At 36.3% G+C, this 26,304-nt stretch overlaps 1 protein-coding gene across 1 annotated transcript in view; it reads left to right on the forward strand.

Annotated features, from left to right (window-relative positions):
- The window catches only part of LOC145988218 (solute carrier family 15 member 1-like), an 87,401-nt gene that overhangs the window by 38,454 nt on the left and 22,643 nt on the right, over positions 1 to 26,304 (forward strand). The window contains exons 5-8 of the mRNA XM_083123062.1: positions 5,610 to 5,884; positions 14,222 to 14,304; positions 15,299 to 15,469; positions 17,091 to 17,342. Of these exons, the coding sequence (XP_082979188.1) occupies positions 5,610 to 5,884; positions 14,222 to 14,304; positions 15,299 to 15,469; positions 17,091 to 17,342 (781 nt within the window). The remainder of the gene's footprint in view (positions 1 to 5,609; positions 5,885 to 14,221; positions 14,305 to 15,298; positions 15,470 to 17,090; positions 17,343 to 26,304) is intronic.

The raw sequence follows: 26,304 nt of genomic DNA on the forward strand, positions 1-26,304 counted from the left end.
TAACGATGGGGGGAGGGGAAATATTGAATTACATAATCTCAATTTCAACGAACCGAGAAGTGTAGAAAAATGGAATAATTCTTATAAATATTAAAAATTACGTTCATTTGTTTAGTGGTGTAATCGCAGGTAAAATCAAAGATCTTACATGGAAGATTTTAATTTGCTCTGAACTCAGCCAAAAGGCATTTCGCACCGATCTAATATATTCTCCAATACATTTCAAAATGTTATTGAATGTTTCATGTCGATAATTTGACCAATGCATCCATTCTTGACGCTCAGACGATATTTTCTGCAACTACCTCTTCTCTCCAGTTCCTTCTCCTTCTTCTCTCCCCTCTTTCTGTTCTGCTTTTATCTCATATCGCCTTCCCTACTTTTCTCGCATCTTATCTTCATCCCACTCTTCTCCACTCCTCTTATCTCCTTTCCTGTCTTACATTTCCGACTCCGCCACTCTCTTTTTTCGTTCTTCTCTTTTTCACTCCTTTACTCTACTCTCCACTTCCCTCTTCTCGTCTCCTCCTCTCCTCTCGTTTTCCTCCTGTTTTCTCTTCTTTGTTCTTTTTCCTCATCTCTCCCCGAATCTTTTTCCATTCTCCTCACTACATCTCCTCTCCTCGTCTATCCTATCTTTCTTCTCTCCTCTACCTTTCCTCTTCTCCTTTCGCTTTCTCTTTCTCCTCTCCTTTGTAACCTTTCGTTTCCTCTCACCTCTTTTCCTTACTGTAGACTCATCAGCGATGAAATGCTAGAAACCTATTTTTTTCTTTCAGAAAGAATTTTGTCATTTGCGATATAATAGTGATATTTTTAATAATTTTATACAATAATAATTGTTTACATTTCTTTCGCGTATTTTATAAATATCTATTGTGCACGTGGCAACCCTGAAATTGAGCCTAAATCTGCACGCAACCCACCAACGGCTTGTGTAAATTGGGTTGCATAGTTTAAAATGTCGTTGTCCTAAAACTTTTGAGAGACACTGTACAACATATGATTTCTTAATTTCTTTTTGAATTTGGCTCCGGTCATCGGGAGATGCGGCGATGACAAAGCAAAATAATAAAAAATATTGCATTTTAAATTAAATTAATTTAAAGAAGAAATAAATCAGAATATTCGCATATTTGAGCGAAATTAGTCAAGTAACACCATTAAACAGCTAGAAATATGCAAGAGATTCGCTAAGTTTAGTGCATCGAAAGGAGAACCCAGTTCTACACTCCCCTCCCCCCATGCCCAACCGTCTGGCTGTGTTTCCGTTGAGTGTCAGGCAGGCCAGCTCATTGCAGCAGGTCTGCGAATCCAAGGTCCTTCGACCTCTTTTCCCCTGCTTTTGAAGGTCTGGTCATGAGAGACCTTTTTTTTTCAGCCTCCTTGTTTACAAACACGGCAGGTTTTCTGTGACATCAAGATGAAACTTCTCAGAATATCCAGCACTGTAAAGCATGCAACGCTCTTGTTTTTTAAGAGAAAAAAAAAACATATTGAAGAGCGTCGCAATGCAACTTACATAGAACATATGATGAAAGTAATGGTGCATAGAAAAAATATAAGTAAGCAAAAACATACATTTCCCCATGGTTAGTGCTAGAAAGAACTGAAAAAAAAAAAGCAGTTCTGGATCCATTCTATTTTATTCATAGTATATCTTCTTTTAATTTTTTCTTCCTCTGGTTCAAATATCGATTTTTGGGGGAAAAAATATTCTTGGTTTACAAAACACGAAGTACTTCCTGCTGTTTTGTGTTTACTATGCTTACAAATGACAAGATTGATCAACATTTTTGTTCTCGACATGATACTCAAACAGAACCCTTTCGCTAACATATCTTACTTTCACACCAGGGATGGCCAAAAATATCAGGATTCCGGAAAATCTAAAAATCTTGATTCAAAAATTCTACTACCCGGATTTCGGAAGCAATCCGAATTTCAGAGAGAGAAGTTTAACAATTTTTTTTTTTTTTAAATTTTTATTTTATTTTATTTTATTTTTTATTTTTAGAATAGATTTAGCTATCTCTACTTCACATGTCATGTACGAACACTATCAATGTAGGAGTGCCTCCTCTCCCTTCCCGGGTTGAAAGATTGACCGTCATAACGCCACTGATTTGAATATTCGTTCAATAGTTTTTATGTGATCTGGTAACTTGTTGTATAGGTGGATGCCTGTGGATTTTGGACCTTTTTCAAATAGTGTTGTGTTATGTATTGGAACTGCAAGATTGGAGTTATTCCTCGTGTTGTAATGATGCACTTCCTTGTTGCATTTGGAGAACTTTGTCAGATCCATTTTTGCGTGCCATAATAAATTAAGTATATAGAAGCAAGCAGGGTAGTGGTAGAAGATTTCCCTACATGGTTCATTCCATTTCTTTCCCATCATAATTCTTAATACTTTTTTCTAAAGATTAAATATTTTTGTGATGTTTGCTGCATTTCCCCAGAATATAATGCCATATGTGAGTTGCAATTGGAACAGACTAAAATATAGGGTTTTTATTGTGCTATTTTCTGTTATATCTTTCATGATTCTTATGCCATATATGATTTTGCTTAATTTTCCTGCTAGATAGTTAATATGGGTGTCCCAATTGAGATTTTCTTATATCCATATGCCCAGAAATTTTGTGGAATTTTCAAATTTAATGTTTTCATTTTCTATGTTTACAGTTGATATGTTGTTACTTCTATTTGTTGGGTGGTGGAATTTTATTGCTACTGTTTTGTTTTTATTTATTGTTAGTTTGTTGCTGCTGAACCAGTCTGAAAGTCTCTCTGTTGTGTGTTTGATGTTTGAATTAAGTGTTTGCTCATTTTTGCCAGTCAGGCACTATACTTGTGTCATCAGCATATAAAGTTGTTTTGGTTGGCTCTAAGTTTGATGAAAAGTCATTTATGTATATGATAAATAGTAACGGTCCCAGGATCGAGCCTTGGGGGACTCTACATGAAACTTTACAAGGTTTAGAAAGGCAGGCAGATACAGAAGTGTTTCTTGTATGTAAGATGTTTAAGATTTGACTGCAGTTTTGTAAATAGGACTTAAACCATGAGTTTATCAATCCTCTTATACCATAGTAGTTTAGTTTATTTGAGAGTTGATCATGTGATACTGTGTCAAAAGCTTTTGTTAAGTCTAGAAATAGTCCAACGCATTGGTCTCTATTGTCTAAGAGTGTTCTGATATGTTCTATGTATTCAAATATTGCTGTGTTTATGGATTTACCTTTCCAAAAGTCATGTTGTGAATTTGAGATTATGTTGATATTTTTTAAAAAGATTGCAGTTTCTATGATTTTAGGGGGAGAGTAATGCTATGTGTCTGTAGTTACTTATGTTGTGCTTATCACCTTCTTTGTTTATTAGTTGAATTTTTGCCACCTTTAATTTGTCAGGGAAAACTCCTGTGGAGAAGGATAGGTTGACTAGATAGCACAATGGATGGAGAATATGGGTAAGACTTTTCTTTATGACTGTTGAAGGTATATCATCCAGACTGGTGGACCATTTACTTTTCATATTTGAAATGATGTTTGCCATTTCTTTATCAGTAATTGGTTGTAGGTACATTGATGTGCTACAGGATTTTACCTTTATTTGGGAATTGGTCTGATGTGGTTTTAGTTTGTTTATCTCTAATTCAGTGAGGTACTTATTGAACTTGTTTGCCACTGTCTGGGGGTCTTTTATGGTTAACTCATTGTGCTGCAGTGTACTGTGTTGTTTCTGCCTAATTCTTTGTTTATTACATCCCACATAGCTTTGGATTTGTTGGAGGTGTTTGATATTAATTTGTCATTGTGCATTTTTTTGCTGCTTGGAGCACTTTTCTATATATTGATTTATATTTACTGAAATAATCTTCAAAATTTTTACTACATACATAAACTACATAAAGTAGTTTTTCTTTGTTAAGGAATCTCATTTTTTTGCTTGCTGTTTTTATTCCCGTTGTGATCCATGATTTGTCTTTCTGTTTTTGTTTCTTAACTCGTTGTTTTGGGAAGGCTATAATAGTAGGAAAACGTATTATGGAATTTATCAAATGCCTGATTTACTGTACTACACTCATATATATCTTCTCAGTTTTCTTTACTAAGTAAGTGGTTGAAGTAGACATAATTATCGTCATTAGAAATTATTTTCATTGTGTATTCAGTTGTGCCTTCAGTTCAATCATTTCTTTTGCGAGAGAAAGGAATGGAAATTTTAAACGATTGTGCAAAGTGATCAGAAAAACCTGTGTCGTAAACCTCTACTGAACATTGAAAATGTAATGTATTTAAAAGTATTTGAGCCAGAGCAGTTTTGGAGTTTTTGAAAATGTAATGTATTTAAAAGTATTTGATCCAGAGCAGTTATGCAGTTTTTGTCACTCTGGTCGGTTCTTTTACCATAGCCTGCAAGTTGAAGGTGTTTAAAAGCATGCTAAATTTATGGTGTGCATTCTTTTTCAGAAAATCAATATTTAAGTCCCCTATTAATGCTACTTTTTTATTTTGTTGGTAGTGGTTCAGAATATTTTCTACATTATTGATAAATATATTTAAATCGCTATCCGACGTTCAGTAAATGCATATTATTGTTATTTTAAAGAGAGACAGTTCAATTATGCATGATTCGAAATGCTTTCCAATATTGAGATGATCAAATTTTTTGCATTCATTTGCCACTATGTTCTTCTTTATGAATATACATGCTTCCCCTCTCTCCATGTTGCTTCTTGAGTAGTTTGAAGCTAGGTAAAAGTATGGAAAGTTTATGAAGGAAATTTCTCCTGATTTTAACCAATATTCTGTGAAGCAGACTATATCTATGTCTTCTAATTTATCTGTTAACAGTGATTCTATCTGTGGTTTTTGTTATTGTTTATACCTTGGATCATAAAGGCAATTTCATAACTATATAATTTACACAGACTATGTAAGAGAAATAAAAATAATACTTTGTGACTGCTCATAAAAGTATTTTTGAATAGTGCTTAAATAACAGTTATACACAGAGGCTAATTTTGATGGGATCTACAGTTCAAGCATATCAGTCCTTGCCAAAAGTTGAAGCACATCACTTTATCACAATATGTAATCTTGATGTTCAGGCCACAAATATTAAAACATTGTGTTTCCAATGTTTTGCAGACTTCTTTTTTCTTGTGTTCACTATAAGGTAATCAGATCCAGATCAGAACCAGACACTTTAAATAAACAAGACATGTTTATTTAATATTTGTTCCCTTTATTTAAAATGCTAGTTTCAAAGAAATGGAGTCAATGACCTTCTGGCGTGAATATTTCGGAACCTGGAAATGGAAACAAGAAGTCTGTAAAACTTTCAAAACATATTGTTTCAATATTAATGCTACGCATAAAGATTCTATACAAATATTATTATTTACATTGTATGATATTATAGTGAATTTTTAAGTGTTGCTACCTATAGCAGTAATTTCTGTGCTTACATCCCATTTAGCCAAATGTTCATGCAGTTTGGTTCTTACAAAAAAATCAGCTACACGGGGTAAACATACAAGTCTCACTCTTATTGGATAAGCAAATGCATTACTTCCACTTTATTTGCTTGTTTATTTCCAGAATAACTTCCTTTGTAGCCCTTTCACTGCAAATCATTGGGACAGGATGTGTGAAGCCTTGTATAACAGCATTTGGGGGTGATCAGTTCGTAGTTCCTCAACAGGAGAAGGAGTTGCAGCAATTCTTCTCCATCTTTGTCTTCTCTGTTAACTTTGGCAGCCTCTGCACCAAGACTATAACACCATTCCTAAAGGAAGATGTTCACTGTTTTGGCAGTGATACTTGCTACTCTCTGGCATATGGCGTTCCTGGAGTTGTAATAATTGTTGGCCTCAGTAAGTAACTATTGCTAGTCAGAAACTCTGAAAGTTGTATGCAAAGTATTGTTAATAAATTTACTAATAATGTTAGTGCAATTACTAATACAAATATACACACATCACTGTTGCCAATATTTAGAACACAGAATGATATAAATTGTTTTGTTGTAGTTGTATCATTTTTTTTGTATTTTCTTATTTTATATTACTTTGTGATTCTTCGGTCCCATACCATGCTGATTTGGGCATTTGCATACATATATGTATAATCTCAACAATAGTGCATTACATACATTTCTAGAAAGAATAGAAAATACTTACAAATTAAAGAGATTGCTAAAAAATGTAACAAGAATCAAATAAAACTGGAATTTAATTTTGTCATCTTAACTAACTTGCAAGATTAACATATGCATTGTTGTCCATCTCTGCACTGAAAACTGCTTTCAATTGAGTCTCAAATTTCCACACCTACAGATTAACTCTTTTGGCCAAGAAATTGTATATTTTGTTAAGACAATCTATATGAGATGTCAATCAAATGTACAAGGGTGTAACAACCAAACCTCTCTTAATTTTCTCCCTGTAACTAATAATGTGAATAATAGAAAAACTATAAAGTAGGAATGGAAGGTAATCTGATTGAATTTACATAATAACTAACAGACATTAAATACAGATTAGTTATGAAAGCTTTGAGGTATGGCATCCTAGTGTACCATCCTAGGAATGATAAGTGTAGGGTATAAAAAAATGAGTAATTATTTTTTCTCATGCAATTTACATTATCTCTGATTAGTCTAAGATATTGTCGTGCATGTGTGTGTCTAACTGAAATTTACACTGAAATTTGAATTGGTGAGGGACCTTCTCTCTCTCTCTCTCTCTCTCTCTCTGTCTCTCTGTCTCTGTCTCTCTCTCTCTCTCTCTCTCTCTCTCTCTCTATCTCTCTCTCTCTCTCTCACACACACACACACACACCACAAAAATACATGGAGAGATGGGGCCAAAGAGGGAGGAGAGAGAGAGAGAGAGAATGACAATGTTTGCTGAAGATCTACCATTCTCACAAGTTAGTGGTAGTATACAGGGTGTCATTTTAATGCCACCCACGGACCACAGATTCGTGTAGAGGACATCAAAACAAACAACTTTTCTCAGGAACATTTTTCTCGTTGGTGCGTCGATTTGACGCTACAGCCGTTCGAAAAATACGTTTTGCCGCCTGGATGCTGGCAACCCAACACAACATTTGATCGTATCTGTGACGTCATATCCTGCGGCGAAACAGCGCATGGCAGTGTTGCAAGGAACACACAAATTTTGTGAAAAATTACAAACTACCAACCACATTATTAACTAAAACGAAGCAAGAAATGCATCCAGGAGACCGAACATCATAGCCTACCAGCCAGAAGATCAGCGGTCATCTCAGGGGAAGAGAGAAGTGAACCAACGATATGAGAAATGGTAAAAAACATATTGAAAATGAAGTGTCAATATCGGATTTTGTCTCAGCCTACATGTCAAATATCAACAACACTAAATTTTATTGGACTTGCAGCTTACATGTGTACGCCCAGCTACATGTCAATTTGCAAATCTCGTTGCAAGGTTGATATCTACAGGTTTGTGTCCAGATGCCTTGTGGTACTTTTGTGCTGTTACATTTCGGCTAAAACACGTACAACTACAGTAACAAGCTAATGATGAATCAGTAAGGAATATACTGCCCTGTTCACAGTTTCAAACTATTACATGTGTATCCGGTGCATAGATAAACACCGTCGCCGGGAGAGCTTGTATTACTACTACTTATATCCCTGTATTTTCAATCATTTTTGTCACTTGCCTCATAATGCCCTGAATATACATTATATTATGTGTTGCTTACCTTTGGAATTTTGAGTTTTTTCATTTCTATTTTGTCATCTGTTCAGCGTGTCACAGAAAACTGGTATCAGAAGGACGAAGTGGATAGACTAAATTGTGGATGCCAACTTGGTAACTAGATTTGCAAATATTTGACATGCAAGCCGAGACAAAATTCGATATGACCACTTCCACTTGAATTCTATTTTCTTTCTACCATTTTTCGTATCGTTTATTTAGTTCCCTTTTAGGTTACAGAACGTGTTTTCTCGTTTTGTTTTATGGTACATAATGTGGCTGTTTGTGGCTGTCATTCTTCACAGAATATGTGTGTTCCTGGGAAACCTGGAACGCATTGCTTCATGACTAGATATGACGTCACAAATTCAATTAAATGTTGTATGTGGTTGCCAGCATTCAGGCAGCAAAACGGGCTTTTTTGAACTGTAGTGCTGAAACTATTCACCGAGAAAAATGTTACTGAGAAAAGTTGTTTGTGTTGATGTCCTCTATACGTTTCCGTAGTCCGTGGGTGCCATTAAAATGACACCCTGTATATATAAAAAAACAACAACTGGAAAAGCTTGCATGAAATTATTCCAAATATTTGCATTTACAAACATGTAATGTATGCATTCATATTGTACTGTAGAACTTCACCAAAACGATTCGAATTCACTGATTTATGTGTTTATAGCTGCCTCCTGGATGACATAGTCAGGCCTATACCCAAGGGGGGGCGCATCCCCTCGAGCAATGAAAATAATAAATTTGAACCTATCAAAACTACGAAAATAATGTTGAAAACTTTTCAAATTTTTCAAGAATTTCGATTTTGCCATTGCACAAATGAATGGGTTGTTTCTGTAGAGAAACAGGCTCCAGAAGTCTGCAGTCTGCAATATTTGGCAATTTTAGTTTTATAACCATTCCATTTGATATGATATGATATTTATTTCCATCCAATTATAACACCATTAAGCCTTGTTTCCATGATTATGAAAAACTAAATATGCTGACCAAGGCAGTAATTTATTTTATTAAAAAGATAAACTAAACATAACGTTTCAACCTTCTAGCATTTTAGGAATAGCGAAGAATGCAAACAAGAAAAAGGAAAACAGAGAAGAGGAAGAGGAAGGGATTATCTACAAAGTGAAATGTAAAGAATGTCAGAGTGTGTACATAGAAACGAAAAAGAGGCTGAAAGACAGGTTGAAACAACATAGGGATGATGTATGACTTAAGAGAGAGAGAAATGCAATATTTAAACACAGGACATGACATAGAGTGGGATGAGGCTAAGCAGATAGGAAGGGAGAAGAGAATGCTAGTGAGAAAATGGAAGGAAGCCAAGGAAATAAAGAAGAAAGGAGAAGAAGACACAACAGTGGCGGCTGGCCAAGTGCAACAAGTGCAGATGTTTTCACCTAATTTTCAAATTAATATTGACATTTTTCATTTGCTTGTTAAATTAAACTATTTCTCAGCAGAACGTACGCGATAATACTCAAATTACGCCGCTCTGCGCTACGCACGTGAGTTCGTCGAAGAGCAAATCTCGCCAGGGGGCGGAAGACTTAGCCGGTTGTCATGGCAACAGTGACGTCACCTAGCGTTGGCCTTGAACATGGTGTCGCCCTCTACGTGAATCAGTTCTCTCGTCGGAGAAAACATTGCATCCAGTGGTTGTGACAAAATCTTTGCGTTCTCGCGAGATCTTGTTCCGCGTGTGTGTTTCGCGTTTCCTAATCGTGTGTTGTGTTCATGTGTTGAGCTGTGGTTTGTACAATGAACCCAGTAAATGACTTAGTGTGTAATTTGTTGCAGACACCATTTTCCAGATGGACGGATCAAGACAAAAAAGACGTTTTAAATTGTGGGCGGCCAACTGACATTCTTCAAATATCAGTTAAGCGAGAGAACAAAAAGGCAGGGAAATCATACAACATTAAATTTAAAAGTTCCTGGTTTGTCGACTTTCCTTGGTTGTGTAGTAGTCGATATTTGCAATCGTTGTTCTGCTGGCTTTGTTTACTGTTTAGCAACAAATACAATGTGTGGAATAAAGAAGGGTATAACGATTTTGTCAATATAACGCGTTCTCTGCATAAGCACAATGATTCGGTGGAACATTTAAAGTGTAAATTACAATTCAAAGTTTTTGAAAAAAACAGGAATACCATAGCAGATGCCCTTCAAGAAAATAGTAGGCTTTTAAATGTACGGTTCAATGAAAATGTAAGATTAAATAGGCTTTTCCTACAATTAATAGTTGACGCAACGCTGTATTTATGTAAACAAGAACTTGCGTTCAGGGGTCACGACGAAAGCGTGTCTTCGCTTAATCGTGGGAATTTCAAAGAACTTGTTGCATTATTAATATCGAGAAGTTCGTTAGAAATACAGAACCATTACAAAAAAAATAAAAAACGTGTTCAGTGGTGACTCTAAGACATTACAAAACGAACTCATTGCATGCATTTCTGAGTACCCTTCCATGAAGACATTATCGATAGATTTGCAGCCCTGAAAGATAGAAGGATCGATTTGATCTACAAAACGTAGGTGAGTCAAGCATGATTCAGTTCAACTTACTATTTGTTTTTCATTGCCTATAAATGTACTTCTTCACCTGTTATTTTAGGCACGAGCCGCTACTGAGACACAATGAACTGGAATGGGGGACTGAAGTTAAACAAAGAATGGAAGAAGGTGTGGAAAGGACAAGAGAGATAGAGTAGAGGAGAAGGAAGAAAAATTAAGGAAAAAGAGCATGAGACAAAAAGTCCAACCACATTCTATATGGAAGTAATTGTGTTTAGCCTTTTAGGTGAAAGTACAGTTGGCAAGTGAAAGCCACCTGCTAGAAAGTTCCAACCAACTTTCTAAATAGTCTGGAGGGAGTAATGTTTGTGTATATATAATGCCTATTTTTGTATCTTGCTACTTTTGTACTTGATACAGAGTCTGAAGAAGACCTTGTTAGAAGGTTGAAATGTTACGTTTAGTTTATGTTTCTAATAAAATAAATTACTGCCTTGGTCAGCATATTTAGTTTTTCATTTCCATCCACTTGATCATATAAGTACAAATAGCACTATGATATGGGATAGGTCAATTACATGTATAATTTTGAGTACAAAGGAATTAACACATACTTCTGCATATTAAAAAGTATAAAAGAGTATAAAATAACATAAAAAATAGAAGAGAAAACAAGGTTATGTCTATTAATGAGAAGAAAAATCAAGGTTATGTCTATTAATGAAAAATATGATCTAAGTACTCCTCTGTGCTATGAAACAAATACTTCATTAGCAAGCTCTTTACTGTCATTTTAAATTTAGTTCGATTATGATTCTTGAATTCCTTGACCCATTTTCCGATTTTTTAAAGACTTAGTTGGACATTCCTGAGAATACTATATGGAAGTAATTGTGTTTAGCCTTTTAGGTGAAAGTACAGTTGGCAAGTGAAAGCCAACCAGTGGCGTCTCGTGGCCTCAAATTTGGCCGGGGATTATTTTTTAAAGAATTTAAAATATAATGACAATTCACATGAATTACAAAATATAGGTATTTTTTTCTTCTAGACTACAAAACTGGACTTACTTTTTTGAAAGAATTTAAAATGTAATGACAAATTACGTGAATTACGAAAAAATGGGTATTTATCTTCTTCTAAACTACAAAACTGGACTTATTTTTTTAAAGAATTTAAAATATAATGACAATTCACATGATTACAAAAGAAACAGGTATTGTTGTGAAACATACCTTTCTACGAATGTTGACTCCTGTTCTTCTGCTCAGCAAATTTTGTTATTACTTTTTCGTTGAAGCCCTCTATGTTTGAAATGTATTCTATCTCTATTGTAAGCAAGTGCCAAGGCATTTGGTCTGTCTTGTCCCATTGCATTTCTTAAGCAGGTTTTAATACGTTTCAATGTGCTGAAACATCGTTCAGATTCAGCTGTTGCCACTGGAGTTATTAAAACTATGTTTGTCATTTTTACTGTTTTTGAAAAGGTACCCTCTAAATAATTTTAAATAAAAAATGAATGCAATCTACTGATAGAGTTTATATTTTTCAACTCTTCACTACAATAAAGAACACGAAGTTACCTCTTCTATGAAGGGATAATAAATCTGGGAAGATGCCTCTGTTTAAAGATTGTTCTCTTTCATTATGTCCTCATAGAGCAAGTTTATGTCAACCACAGAATTTTAAGCAATCGATAATTCTATTTAATATATGCCTATTTTTCCGGACAAATTCATTGTGTCTTGTAATTGACAGCCTATGTGCTTCATCAATTTGTGTTCGAACATCAACCCTGCCAAACTGACTCAAACATAGCGAATGAAAGCCACCAAAACACTACAGAACAACACGCGATATCGAACGCGACGCGAAGGAAGTAGCCCCGAATCAGCACTCAAATCCATTGCACTCTCCCCTCCTCTCTCTGCTAGCATGTGACCTTCACTGTAGCGTAGGTGGGTGTAGGCCACGCCTTCCTTTGCGACGGGCCCCAGAAAGCGATAATTGACATCAATGCCGCTAGGAGCGCTGTCGTATCCATTGCAACAGACGATGAATTTATGTGGGTAAAAATCGCCTTTTAAAAGACTGTGTGATAGTTATGCGTTATGGTGATTGATAATTACGTGAATACGTCCGTTTTTCTTTAGGGGTTAAGCCCCGGTAGCCCCAAGGGACGAGACACCACTGCTGTGTACTTTTTTAAATTGTCTGATTTTTTATGAGTCTGAAACAGTTGTTTAAATCTTGACAAATAAGAACCCCCCTGGAAACCATGTTTTCTTCGATTACAGTGCCACTAAGTTTTCACATTAATTTATATAAAGGTGAATTTTGTATACTCCTTACATTATGAAACAAACGTTCCTCAATGACTGCAATACAAAACCAACCATATGGAGGGGAAGGGGGGGTTGGCCTTTAGCTCTCCCTTGGCACCGCAAAGTCTAGTCTGGTCCCTTTTCGCCACCACTGAGCAGAAGGATAAAAAACTTTTCTTTTCCAAACATCAGGGTTTTTCTGCAACTGATGTCGATTCTGACAGTCAATGGCTTATATAATTAGGAGAATCTACTTCATCGCAGAATCGTTGCTACATTTTGTTTTGGCAAGAAATTGCCTGAAGTACTTTAACAGATACTGTTATTTTTCCAAAACACTCAATAAATTAATATTATTTACTGGATTCTGTCAATCGGAATTTATTTTACTGCAGCTTTTCTTCTTTTCTACTTGTAATTATCGTGAACAAAAATACACAGGGGTGTGACCGTACAACACTGACAACTTTCACAGTGTGTAGAGGACATAAGGCAAAAAATTCGATGTTACAAGCCATTGAAAATTACATTTTCTATCCCAATGTATGCAACCCCATTTAATATTTTCTTGGTTGCCACTGGTAATTATTTTTACTCTCGAATAAGGTTCTGAATACACTATAGAAGCAATATTATGCCAGCAGAGAGACTGCCAGGGTGAAGTCATTTATCTTAGTCGTTTCCATCAGAAAATTCATATACAGGGTTTGCAATGACCTGAAATCAGAGGAATTAAATGATTTTTCTTTGACAGAATTTAATACCCGAAAACACATTTCTTTTATTTTTTTCGTCCCAAGATGTTCATTTACTTTATTTTTCATGTTCAACAAATTTGATTCAATTGATTAACTTGCAAAGTTGAAGTATAACACTTATTCACTAGCAAGTTAAATCATTATACAGTAGTCTGGAAAGTTATTTAAAAGTACCAGTACCTGGAAAAGTTAGGAACATTTATTTTGTAAAATGGTGAACCCTCATCTAACACTGCACATAAATATGTTGCTTATCGTAGGCTATTTGACTTGTTTGCATTAAAACAAATTGTAAATTTTGTAAGACATATTTACAATCCACAGGATTCCTGTACTCTATCTGTATTATACTACATTTTTTGTTGCTCTCTGACAGAAACAAAAGTCAGTGCCAACTGCAAATATTTGTCATGTGGTTGCATACATATAGGTTAGAAATGTCGTTCTTCAAGGATTCGTAGCAATATACGAGTATACATATATGTATAATATGTGTACAGAATTAATGCACAAGCTGTGCCTCTCCAGGGAAAATTTATAAAATCCATCTATGGGTCTGCCCCCCCCCCAAAAAAAAAATCCTGGGTACGGGCCTGGACATAGTGGTAATATTGTCACCTTGTAATCAAGGGATCCTAGGTCCAACATGCAGCGAAGCCACAATCAGATCCAACTGTAGTTCTATGTCCATGCCTGATTAGCCTTTATGTGCATAAAGTAGACTTGAAACAAAAACTCATTATCTTTAAAGAATATAAATTGTAACGGCAAAAAGAATATGGATTCATGAAAAAAATCCACTCAGTTTATTATTTGTGATTTCAGATGTTTACGTAAATATTTCTTTCTTCCAGTTGTTTTCTTGCTTGGTTTTCCATGGTACAAGATAAATCCTCCTGGTGGAAATATTCTTGTCAGAGCATTACATTGTGTTTTCGTAAGTACTTCATGAAGTTGTTTTCTAGAATAAAAGTACTGTAGTTAAATACAGATTCAGCCACAGTGGACCTAGATTCGAATTCCAGCTTAGGCATGGGTGTTCTTTGTGACTTTTGCTTCAACATATCATTACTCATCCTCATATTTGTGAATAGCCAAAAGTGGCAGAAATGACAAGAAAATAAATCAAATCAATCAATAAACCACAGTGACCTGTAGTTAGGGTACCAGGCTGCCATGTGGGAAACTCAGGATGGGTGATCTCGGAAGAAATCTTTTCCAGTAATGTTCCAGCATGAGTGACTCCAGGTCTTTCACAGTCCCTCATCAATAGGTACCTAGGAACAATCCAGTAAAGTTCTGATAATATATAACATCCACTATGGTTGAACTTGAGAGTGTGAGGAACACTTCTTCCACACCTGCACCCCCCCCCCCCCAAACACACATTCTTTTATGAGCAGTGTGCAGGGTTTTCTTTGAAATATAGTTTCTAATCTAGATAGCACTGTCATTGATGTGTTGTTACCTTGCAAAAAAGGTGTATCGAAATGTCAAACAAATAAAGCCGGACCCAGTGGCTGATGCCAAGGGTCCCGGGTTCGAATCCCACTCGGGCATGGTTGTTTGTGAATGTCCATTCATCAATTTCATCATTCATCACCATCTTTGCAAATTAGCCAAGAGGCACAAAACGCGAGGTAAAATAAAATAAATAAATAAACCAATCAATCAATCAAACAAATAAAGATGTTTAGACACTACAGATAAAATCCATATTTTAATCCTCACCTGGCAACAAAAATTTGACACCTTTTATTGGTAACGGGGGTTATTCATCAGTCCATATATCTCAAACACAATTTAAATATGATATAATATGAGATACATGCTTTGAGATAGGCAAAACATTTTACTTCCATGTGATTGATTTTTGGCAATACCTTTACATAATAAGAGAAGATTCTTAAAATTTATTTGATTTCTTGTAGCATGCACTGGTACGAAAAAGGAAACTGAAGAAATTTGAATCACGAGAGCATTGGCTGGAGTATGCAGATGACAAGTTTGATGGGAAAATGATTGCAGATGTGAAATCTGTAATGGGTATTTTGTATATGCTTCTACCACTACCCATATACTGGGCATTGTTTGACCAGCAGGTTAGTCTTACATGAGGCAGTGCTAAGCAGCCACCATAAACTCTGTACCACACTGAATGTTCTCTAGTTTGATTAATGTTCATTATATGTTCAGTCCTGCTTTCCATCATTTCCCCTCCCCATCTCCATGCTGCTTTTTTATATGCCGGTATTGTCCAAACTAGCAGTAAATTTTATATTAATGTAGGTGGATTAGGTCTTGTTTTGATTACAACAGTGTTGCACTGTTTTATTTATTTATTTTGGTTTGCAACCTGTATGAGTCAATATCATGTAAACATGGTTTCTAGAAGCTTTGAAAAATTTCTAAATTATTTCTCTCTGTACATCTCAAAAATAACTGAGTGTTGATATCCTTTTATTTTAATTTATGAAAATAACTCGCAAAATAAAAATTATGTTTGGTCAACAAATCTGGAGGTTAGCACCCTTGGAATTTATTTAGTTACTTATTTCTTGTTTTTGATGGTGAAGTTAAGGCACAAGCCTTTTCTTCCACTTAACCATCTCTACTTGAGATTTTACAAATTGATTACAATAGCTAATTGTTTGTGAAATATATAAAAATTAAAAACATTAAAATAAAAAGAAATAAAAAAATGCATGAATAACATACACTGTAAGAAACTTGAAAAATGAATGTAAAACATACATACACACCCACACATACATAACAAAGTACTCAATATACAGAAGAGCAAATGAGTTTTTGTAACAAAAAGTTTGCAAATAGAGTATGTATGTACTTCCAAAGGAAGTAATCAAAATACAAGGAAGGATGAGGTGATAAGTATTGGTCTAATATGGAGGGAATGCGGATAGCTAAATAGCAACACCAGTTTCTTCAATCTTTCCCTTTACAATGATCCTTGAACAAATTCAAATGATTTTTTTTTTCTGAAAATGGTATCAACCATGACATCACTGTCATTGAAACACATGTATTTTCAATTTAGGGTGTATATTATAGTCTGAGGAACTAGATCAGCACTTCATACTCCTATTGGTTCAATGTTTTGCATTGAGTTGAACCTTATGAAAGAGAGTGTTCTCTTGCAGAAATTGGATGCCTTGCACCACTTTTCTGCAAAATTTGTCCTGATTGCAATGAGAGAGAGACTACCATATTTGCCTGTGCTTAAGACACAGTTTTTACCTTGAAAAATATGTCTGAAAGACAGGGTAGGGTGCGCCTCATACGCTGATACTCAGTCTTTGACTATCTTAATTTCTGGAAATTTTCTCTGTTCTGAGTTTGATGATTTCTTTCTTGCTTCCTTGTTGTGTGAGACGAAGATGATTAAAATGTATTCATTCCTAGTTAATTAGGTAAATTATTTGTTGAAAGTAGACTTACATATCAGTTTATATTTGAAATATTATAATATTCAGTGATAAAGCTTTTTCCTCTAAAAAATTAATACAAAAAAGGTCTTATACCCCGGCAAATGCGGTAATTACTCCAGACCCCATCAAATTTGATAGAAATACATGAAATTAGTCATTTTATGACACATTCAGTATGTTCATGTATTTCTACCCTTTCCCTTTTAGGCCAGAAACTCATCTCGTAGAGATACTTTTCATTTTAGTGTTTACAACATAGTCATTTTCATTACAGTCATCACGTTGGGTGTTCCAAGCTCACCATATGAATGGCTACATCAATGAGAATTTATCATTGCCTCCAGATTCGATGCAACTAGTCAACCCCTTTGGAAATCTAGTATTCATACCTCTCTTTGAGACTGCTATATACCCTGCCTGTGCAAAGATCCACATGCTTACAAAGTCGTTGCAAAAGATCACAGCTGGATGCATTGTAGCCTCAATTGCTTTTTTCCTTGCAATGTTCATAGAATTACGTCTGCAGGTAAGATATCTAGTAATTATAGCTATATTTTTTTATCTACATTTTATACAAGGGTCATTCGGAAAGTAACTTCCATTTGGGTATAAAAGAAACACCAGGAAATTGTGCTAGTTTTTATTATATACAACTGAAAGAGACAACTCTAAGCTATTTTTCTACATAAGCATAGTTTCTGTTGAGACACTTATCATATCGACGAACAAGGTTTACAATACCCATGTCAATGACCAGGCACGTATCCAGAAATTGTTTTCGGGGGGGGGGGCTAAACATAATATTTTTTTACAGGGGTATAGATAGAACCTCGCAAGGTTTAATGTCGATGCGATGGTGGCGATTCAGTTCCAATACGGTGGGAAGGGGGGGGGGGGCAAGAAAAGTTTACTTTCTCTTGGTAGAGAAAGGTTAGCATTAAAAAGCCATAGTGCGGGGCCAAAAATGGAGAGCAACTGTCTCCTAAATCTGCCACCGTTTAAGCTGCTTTTTTTTTCTTTCAGAACGTGATATTGGGACATTTTTTATGACTCGACTCCTTTGTTGCAATGTACGAACATTATGTTTGTGCCGAAACGATCTCAGTATGTGTATGTGTCCGTTTCACGAAGCTGTTATGCAAAGGACAGTCCATTCGAATGTTTTGATTTGATTTTTGATTTATTTTATTTTAATTCGCAATTTGTGCCTCTTAGCTAATTTGCGAAGATGGGGATGAGTGCTGAAATGATGAAATTGATGAATGGACATTCACAAACAACCATGCCCGAACGGGTTTCAAACCTGGGACCCTTGGGGTTGCAGTGCGATGTGCTAACCACTCAGCCACAGGGTCTAGCCCATTCGAATGTGTTCTCCCAGGTTTGGATATGATCCTTTATGGTGTTGTTGCCTGTCTTTGAAACGTAACCTTAACAAAAATCCTAATTTTCCATCCTTGTGACTTGGAAGATTTAGGAAGAATTCAGACCGCATGCACACACACGTTGTTTGGAACGAGTGACCCAATCAACAGAAACTTTTCACACCGTAGCGGCACGACAGGCTGCACAATCCTGTGTTCGATTTGTGAAATCCTCAAGCGACACGTATAGCTTGTAGCTTCGGTGTGAAACCTGATGGGTCAATCTCATTGTCACCTTGAAATGACAGCTCGTGTTGACTAGAAGAAAAATATCTTGTCAACCTGTGGGAATGTCCCTTAGTTTTATTCTATCTCTTTTTTCCGTGCTTGTTAATTAAACAGGCAACATCTTACGGTTGGGCATACACAAGAGATGAAGAGATGTGCCATGCAGAAATTTTTGTGGAAAATGCAGGCTCCACCAGGCATACTGTGCCATTGAGTCTACAGCGACAGCAAAAGATCAAGCGAAGCCAAGGGTGACTCTGTAGCTCACTTGGTAGAACAAAGAATGGCACGGTATATGCCAGAGACCCTGGTTTGGGGGTCATGGTTGAGCTTGCTTTTTCCGCTAAAATTTCCACATATGCAACATCTTCTTGCTTTCTCTTCTCGACATTCATAAAATTTTCGGCCTTCATGGCTGCCGCTTTGTGGTAGTTAGTGTTTGAGTGTTTTTCCAAAACAGTTGACTTAAAGGTCCTTTTTTAACCCACGAAACTCTCGGACTGCATACAGGAAACTTGGTCCGGTCACTAATAAATCGTCACTCAAAACTTAGATTTTCAGTCGATCTGTGTAGCTTATTTCCTTTTTTTTTTTTTAAAAAAAAAATGATGCTCCAATGCCCATAAATGCTGAAATATTTACTTTAGAGACCATCGATCTCTTCGACTCATGACCCGAAACTAGCACTACACTGTCGGCAATGTCTTCAGCTTTGGACCCGAACTTGTAATAGTGGTAGACTTCAGCACTTTCCAGCAAAATGTGTTACTAGTTCTCCCCCCCCCCAATCTCTACATCTTATAAAACTGTCAATGGACACTGACTGATCACTAATCGACTGTCACACTTACTCCTGAAGTCTTATTGAATGATTCTGTTGTACAGGCCAACCGTGAAATTGAATCCGCGTATTTATATCCATATTATATTCTGGAATGTTCCGCACATAAAATGTTTTCTAGTTCGACTCCACCTCCTATTCACTTTTCAGAGAATTAGTAATCCAACGAATCGCCTGACTCATGGCGCTGCCTTCAACAGTGCTTTGTTGTGCAACTCCCAAATGCTGACAAATCTTGAAATAATGCTCAAGTTTGTTGCGACAACACCGAAAGAGTAAGAAAAGTTTACATACAATATTATCAATAACAGGGTTATCCCTCAGGGTTCTAGAAAATTCTCCGCTTTTCCTCGATAATTATATCTCTCTTTAAATTATAATCACCATATTTTATTTCACACACACAAACCAAAAACCTCATTTTATCTAGTGTAAATTGAAAAATTTCGGAGGGGGCTCGAGCCCCCTGAGCCCCCCCTCTGGATATGTGCCTGTCAATGACATCTGCCGACTGTACATTCAGCCATGCAGTTAACACTGTCCTTGAGGTCCTAGTCATTGTTGAAGTGATGTGCCCCTAGCCACTTCTTTAATTTGTACACAGGCATAGGTTAATGTTCACTAGAAGTATTTGGAATTCTTAACATGAGGCACCGTAAAATCAATCTGGGTTGTAAGGAATAATGATTGTTTTCTAGCAATGCTCGAACCAAGGACCTTCTCCAAAATTTTCAGTGGGAATTGTTTGACCACCCTCCTTACAGCCCAGATTTGGCACCTAGCGATTATCACCTCTTTCCACAAATGAAGAAGTGGCTAGGGGCACAGCGCTTCAACAATGACCAGGACCTCAAGGACAGTGTTACTGCATGGCTGAATGCACAGGCGGCAGACGTCTTTGACATGGGTATTGTAAACCTTGTTCGCAGATATAAGTGTCTAAACAGAAACGGTGCTTATGTAGAAAAATAGCTTACAGTTGTCTCTTTCAATTGTATATAATAAAAACTCACACAATATGATATACCCAAACGAAAGTTACTTTCCGAATGACCCTCGTACATATGCATTTCTGATAGTATTTTCTGCTGCCATATACCACTATATTATGGTACTATTCTTTGATTTATAGTTCACAATTCCTCGTGTTTATTTTTCAATGAGAAGAAATTGGATCCAGGGATGAGACAGATTTTACATTTTCCTTCATTTTATCCTCATAGTCCTATGTCTCATTTCTTAAGAAGTCATGAATTGCAGCTAAGCAATCTCTCTTCAAATGAACTGTCTATCTTGCTCCCATGAGAGTGATATTTTTTTTTTTGCTTTATTTTCCTTTGCTAACCGTGAAGATGAGGATGTGTGGTGATATGATGAAGAGAGATCCACAAAGAACACCCATGCCCAGAATGGGATTCGAACCTGAGACCACTGGTGTCATAGCACACTGTACTAACAACTCAACCACAGAGGTTGACCCACGAAGGTGATATCCTGAGGAACTGTTAGAGTGTGGATTGTCAGCAAAGAAGTTGCTTTCACACAATTTTAGTGAATTAACACACATATTTTTCATCAATACAAGCATTGATCTTCAAAAATGCAAACATTGAAAATTTAGTAACTGCCAATTCTGTCATCAGTAGGGGCATGTATATTTCGTTTTTGACGAAAAAATGAAATTCGAAAAACCACATTGTAGTGTTAATTTTTCAGTTTTTGAAAGGTGTGAGATCCATTTTGTGGCCATGTTTTGTCACGAAATAATGCGAAATGAACTTCAAAAAGCGAAATTAACTCTTAAACACGAAATTTAGGGTTTATTCACCGACGCAACACCTTCTGAGGTCTCAATTATCCTGAGAGTTATGCAATTCCCGGAAAATTGAGTAATTCTGCTGTTAATATTGGAGAAGCAAAAATGGACTCCTTTACACAGAAATAAACTTAATACTCTGATAACTACATAAATGTGCTATTAGAAGTGAAATGTTAATTCTGTGGAATAAGTGTAGTTTTTTAATCAAATTTAGGATTATATTCATAATTTTAAAACCAAAATGTCTTTTTATATACCACTTTTCATCCAATTTTTCACCACTATAACACCGATATTTTATTTTATTTACCACTTTTGAACCCGAAATTGACTCAGTTTTTGTACCGAAATTTTGCTTTTTTATTTACCAAAAATATGTGCCTCTAGTCATCAGACATTTTCTAATAGTTACTGCTATATAAGAGTAATTTAATTTTTATTTCTAGTACCAGAGCCTGAAGTGAAAATTCTAAGGAGGGGGAATGTTTAGTGAACCTTGTGGCTAGCTGGGGAAAAGAGGGGGGGTACTTTTCAGTTTAATATGGTGACATACAGCTAAATTTCTACATAATAATAATAATAATAATAATAATAATAATAATAAAATCGCCTTTATTGGAGCGGGCGTGTTTCGGCCTCTAGGGCCGTTCTTACAACAGACCCTTGTCTGGAAGATTAATACAATGGAATAAAGAGTACATTGAGAAAAAAATACATTCAGAAAAAAAATAAAAATAAAAACATGAAAAGGATTACATATCAATACAAATAAGAATAATTAAATATATAGGTATATACGCTTAGGATATATGTATAGATAATGAAAAAGAAAAACAGATTTACCTATAAATTGTTGAACATAGGTATCTTTTTTTTTGCTTTTTTTTTTAGTACACATTCATATATATTCAGTAATCTGGAAAAATAGAAAATATAATAGTAATAATGAAGTGAAATAAAATTATGAAATTATAAGATTTATGTGCACACAGTTGCCAAATGTTACAATGCGTATTTTTATGAATGAAAAGTTGCTCGTGATTAGGTATTTCGCTGCCTTGCCGGTAGATACTGTTTGAGATTCTTTTTAAATAGCTTATGGCTGTTGATGGATGTTAGGGAGGTTGGGAGGGAATTCCATTCTTTAGTGGCAGTTACGGTAAATGATTCCATAGGTGGTCGTATTATGTACTGGGACTGACAATAATTTCTTTCGACGTGTTAGATGTTCATGTCTGCTCGAATTTATGTTCAGTTTTTCAAAGAGATATGCAGGCTGTTTGTTGCCTAGTACTTTATGTGTTAAAGTTAATAATTGGTATTTCGCGAGATTCTTGGTGTTAAGCCAATTCAAATTGAATAAGTATTTTGAAATGTGGTCCCTTTTTTTCAGCTTGTAAATGAATCTTATGCATGCATTTTGTAGCTTTTGTAGCTTATTAGTTATGGAGCTGCTTGTATTGTAAGCAACCGTGGCTCCGTAAATTAATCGTGATAAAACTAGACTCTCGCACAATTTTTTTTTAACCTCAATGCCTACAATATTTTTCAAGTGATGTAATGCTCGAAGAGATTTGTTGGCTTTTTTCATCTGCTCTGAAATATGACCTGACCATTCTATGTGGGAATCCATGACAACGCCAAGGTTATTTACAGTATTTTCTAAGTTTAACGGATGGCTATTCAATTTGGGGAGAATCATGTTATCTGTGTTTTGGCTAAGCTTTTTTACCAGAAATTTCGTTCCCATTATGACAAATTTTGACTTGGTTGGGTTTAATTTTAGGAAGTTAGTTTGTGCCCATTCACTTATGGCGTTCAGGTCTTTCTGTAGTTGTGATGCTGCATTTGAGAACTCTTCTATCCTTGTATGTATGTATATCTGAGTATCATCAGCATATTGGTGATACTGCGCATGCGAGAGGTTCTTATGTAAGTCCATTACATAAATGGAGAAAAGGAGAGGTCCAAGAATGCTTCCTTGGGGAACTCCATTTCGAATGTTTAACCACCCAGAGGAACAGTTATTTTTGCCTCTGATTTGTACACGCTGCTTCCTGCCAGAAAGGTACGATTCAAACCAATCATGGCTTATGCCGTTAACCCCAATGCTGTGTAATTTAGCGAGTAGAACTTCATGGTTTACGCAATCGAATGCTTTCGAGAAATCAAGGCATACAAGTAAGGTGATTTTGCTTTCATCGATAGCTTTTTGTACATCATCAGCAACTTTCAGAATGGCTGTTGTGGTGCTGTGATTTGGCCGAAAACCAGATTGATGCTTTGGAAAACTAGACGTAGCTGTTACGTGTGTGAATAGCTGCTCGTGTACAATACGCTCTAAAATTTTCGACATTATGGGCAGTATACTTATTGGGCGCAAGTCATTCACATTTTTAACAGGCTTTCATTTTGCGAGCGGTAAAACGATTTCCTTTTTCCACGCTTCTGGGAAGATACCCTGTGCTAGGGAGTTATTTATTATGACGGTTATAGTATTTACGCAAAATGGAAGTAATAATTTTAAAATGGTTAAGTTTATGCCATCGTCTCCACATGCTTTACTACGTATCCTGCTGAATGCCTTCCGTATGTCTTGAGATGTCACTCTAGTAAAGGTAAATGAATTTAGGGGTTTGAGGGTCAAAAATGTTTTGCAAATTTTTTCCAGGCCATCCTGGTTCGCTTCACTTTGCAAAGCTTGTATAAAATAGTCATTAATGCTATTTGGATCTAGTATTTTTTCGGGAATATCTTGACTGACATATTTGCTACCTATTAGGCCATGTTTACGCAGGTTCGCCCACATTTCTTTCGCATTATTTATGTTCTTATCGATTGCAGATTTATAATAGTGAAACTTGCTATTTCGCACTATCTTTTTAGCTCTGTTTTTAAAGTATTTGTAGTTGAGAAGGCTATCGTTATCGCCGGTGTTTACGTATTTCAAATGATAGTAGTCCCTAAGCTTCCAAAATTCACGAACGGTATTGTTTATCCATGGCGCGGGAGGCTTTGTCACTCTGCGCGTTTTAACAGGGATGTGTTTGTTCGCCAGCAATAGTATTTCATCATTTATCATTTCGACCTGGCTGTTTACGTCCTCACATCCCTCTATATCCTCCCAGGCTGAATTTTTTGCATCCTCATTGAATTTGCTGATATCTAGTTGTTTGAAGTCACGGTAACGGACAAATTTCTTTTTCGATTTTTTTATACTATTATAAACTTCAAATACTGCATACACTGTTTCATGATCAGATATACCTGGCAATGACTGTTGATTTACGTATAAAACCTTTGTCTTTTTAGAACAGATTATAACGTCTATTAGGGACTCCGACGTGGCAGTTTTCCGCGTTGGCTTTTTTACAATTTGAATGCTGTTTAATTCTTTAATTATACCCGACAGTAATTTTGTATCCCGTTCTTTAGGTTTTAAAAAATCTGCCAAACTACTTCATTCCAAATGCAGAGTTTCAATGATGTGAAGTGTTGCCAGTTTTTCTTTTTAAATGAGTTGTCAAATCGTACCATACCCCGTTCGATTAAGAAATATTGACCCTGGCAGACCTTGTCAGCTCCTGCTCAGAATGTGTAGAATAAGCATTCTACAGGAAATGGTAAGAACACTGGCCTTTGGTAAGAGGTGACGAGAGGCCAAGCGAGTGTTTAAATACGTGCGCATGAGAGCAACACGGGGTCTTTTAATCTGGAATCATCGGAGAAGCAGGAGCTACTGGTCTTATTTCTAAACCGAACAGGGTAAGCTAGTCTACACCCATTCTGCCATTTGCATTGCTCACTTCAGTCTAGAAACGAATCATGAGTCTATTTTAATGAATAGTTAGATGTTTGTACCTGCCCGTTCAGGGCTGTCTCTACCATCAACTAGTACTAATCGGGAGGGGCAAGTTACATCCCTATTTAAGATCCCCGCGTTCAGAGGAACGCTACGTGGTGGAGGTGCGGGGCAGATGACGCCCAACCCCCCTTCGAAAGACAGGCTTTTTATTATGTGCTGGAAAATGGTCTTTTATACAGGAACCATAAGATGGGTGGGGGAAGTAAGAAATTACTTTGTATACCTAAGTCCTTACGTCATACTGTAGTTGAACAATTACATTCTCACCCGTGTGGTGGTGGTCATTTAGGGTTTACTAAAACATATTACAATGCGCTCAATCGCATATATTTTCCCTATATGAAACGTTTTATACAGGTCAAATGTCGCCAGTGCCTATCTTGTCAAACAAACAAGCGCCCTACAGGGTTGCCACAAGGTGAACTCCAGACCTTTCCAAGCTGTCGCCCTTTTGAACGCCTAGCTATAGATTTCGCGGGACCGTTCCCTCCCAGTGGCCCAAATAAATGTAAATACATTTTATCATGCATGGATTTTGGTACCCGATATATGATTGCTGCTCCTGTGGTCGATACCACTGCTCAAACAGCTGCTAACTTTCTCTACGAGCACATAATATTAAGATTTGGTTGTCCGAAAATTATCAACAGTGATAGGGGTGGCTCATTTAATTCCTCTGTATTTAAAGAACTTAGTGCTAAACTCGGTATTCAGTTAAAATTTGTTACTGCGTATCACCATAATACTTCCAGTTTAGAGGAACGAGGTATCGGTATTTTGCAAAGTATAATTAAGCATTTTGTAACCCCGAAACATGATGACTGGATTACCTATCTACAACCAGCGGTGTTTACGTATAATGTTACGCGCGGCGATTCCACTCGTTTTATTCCGTTTTACCTCATGCATGGGTTCGAAGCCCGTCTGCCCTGGGAAAGTATGCTTCACGCAGATCCCTGCGAAAATAGTGCGAACACAGACAAACTTGAAAGACTAAACAAGGCACGAGACGCAGCTCAAGAAAATTTACGTAAACGATTTGAGTCCCAAAAGAAGTATTATGACAGACGTCATCAAGCAACAAGTTACGCTCCTGGTGAATTGGTATTATTATATAACCCCACTCAGAAGGCAAAAACGGCTAAGTGCTTTTCAGGTGTTTATTTTGGGCCCGCGGTAATAGTAAGAAAGGAAAATAACAATGCCTATTTAGTGGAATATGAAAACAAACGTGGCAAGATTGTGTCCGATTTAGTGGCTGTACAGAGGTTAAAACGCTATCACCGCCCTTCAGGGGGTGAGGAAGAAACA

Source organism: Lepisma saccharinum, chromosome 5 (assembly GCF_977018435.1).
Source record: "Lepisma saccharinum chromosome 5, izLepSacc3.1, whole genome shotgun sequence".
Lineage (NCBI taxonomy): Eukaryota > Metazoa > Arthropoda > Insecta > Zygentoma > Lepismatidae > Lepisma > Lepisma saccharinum.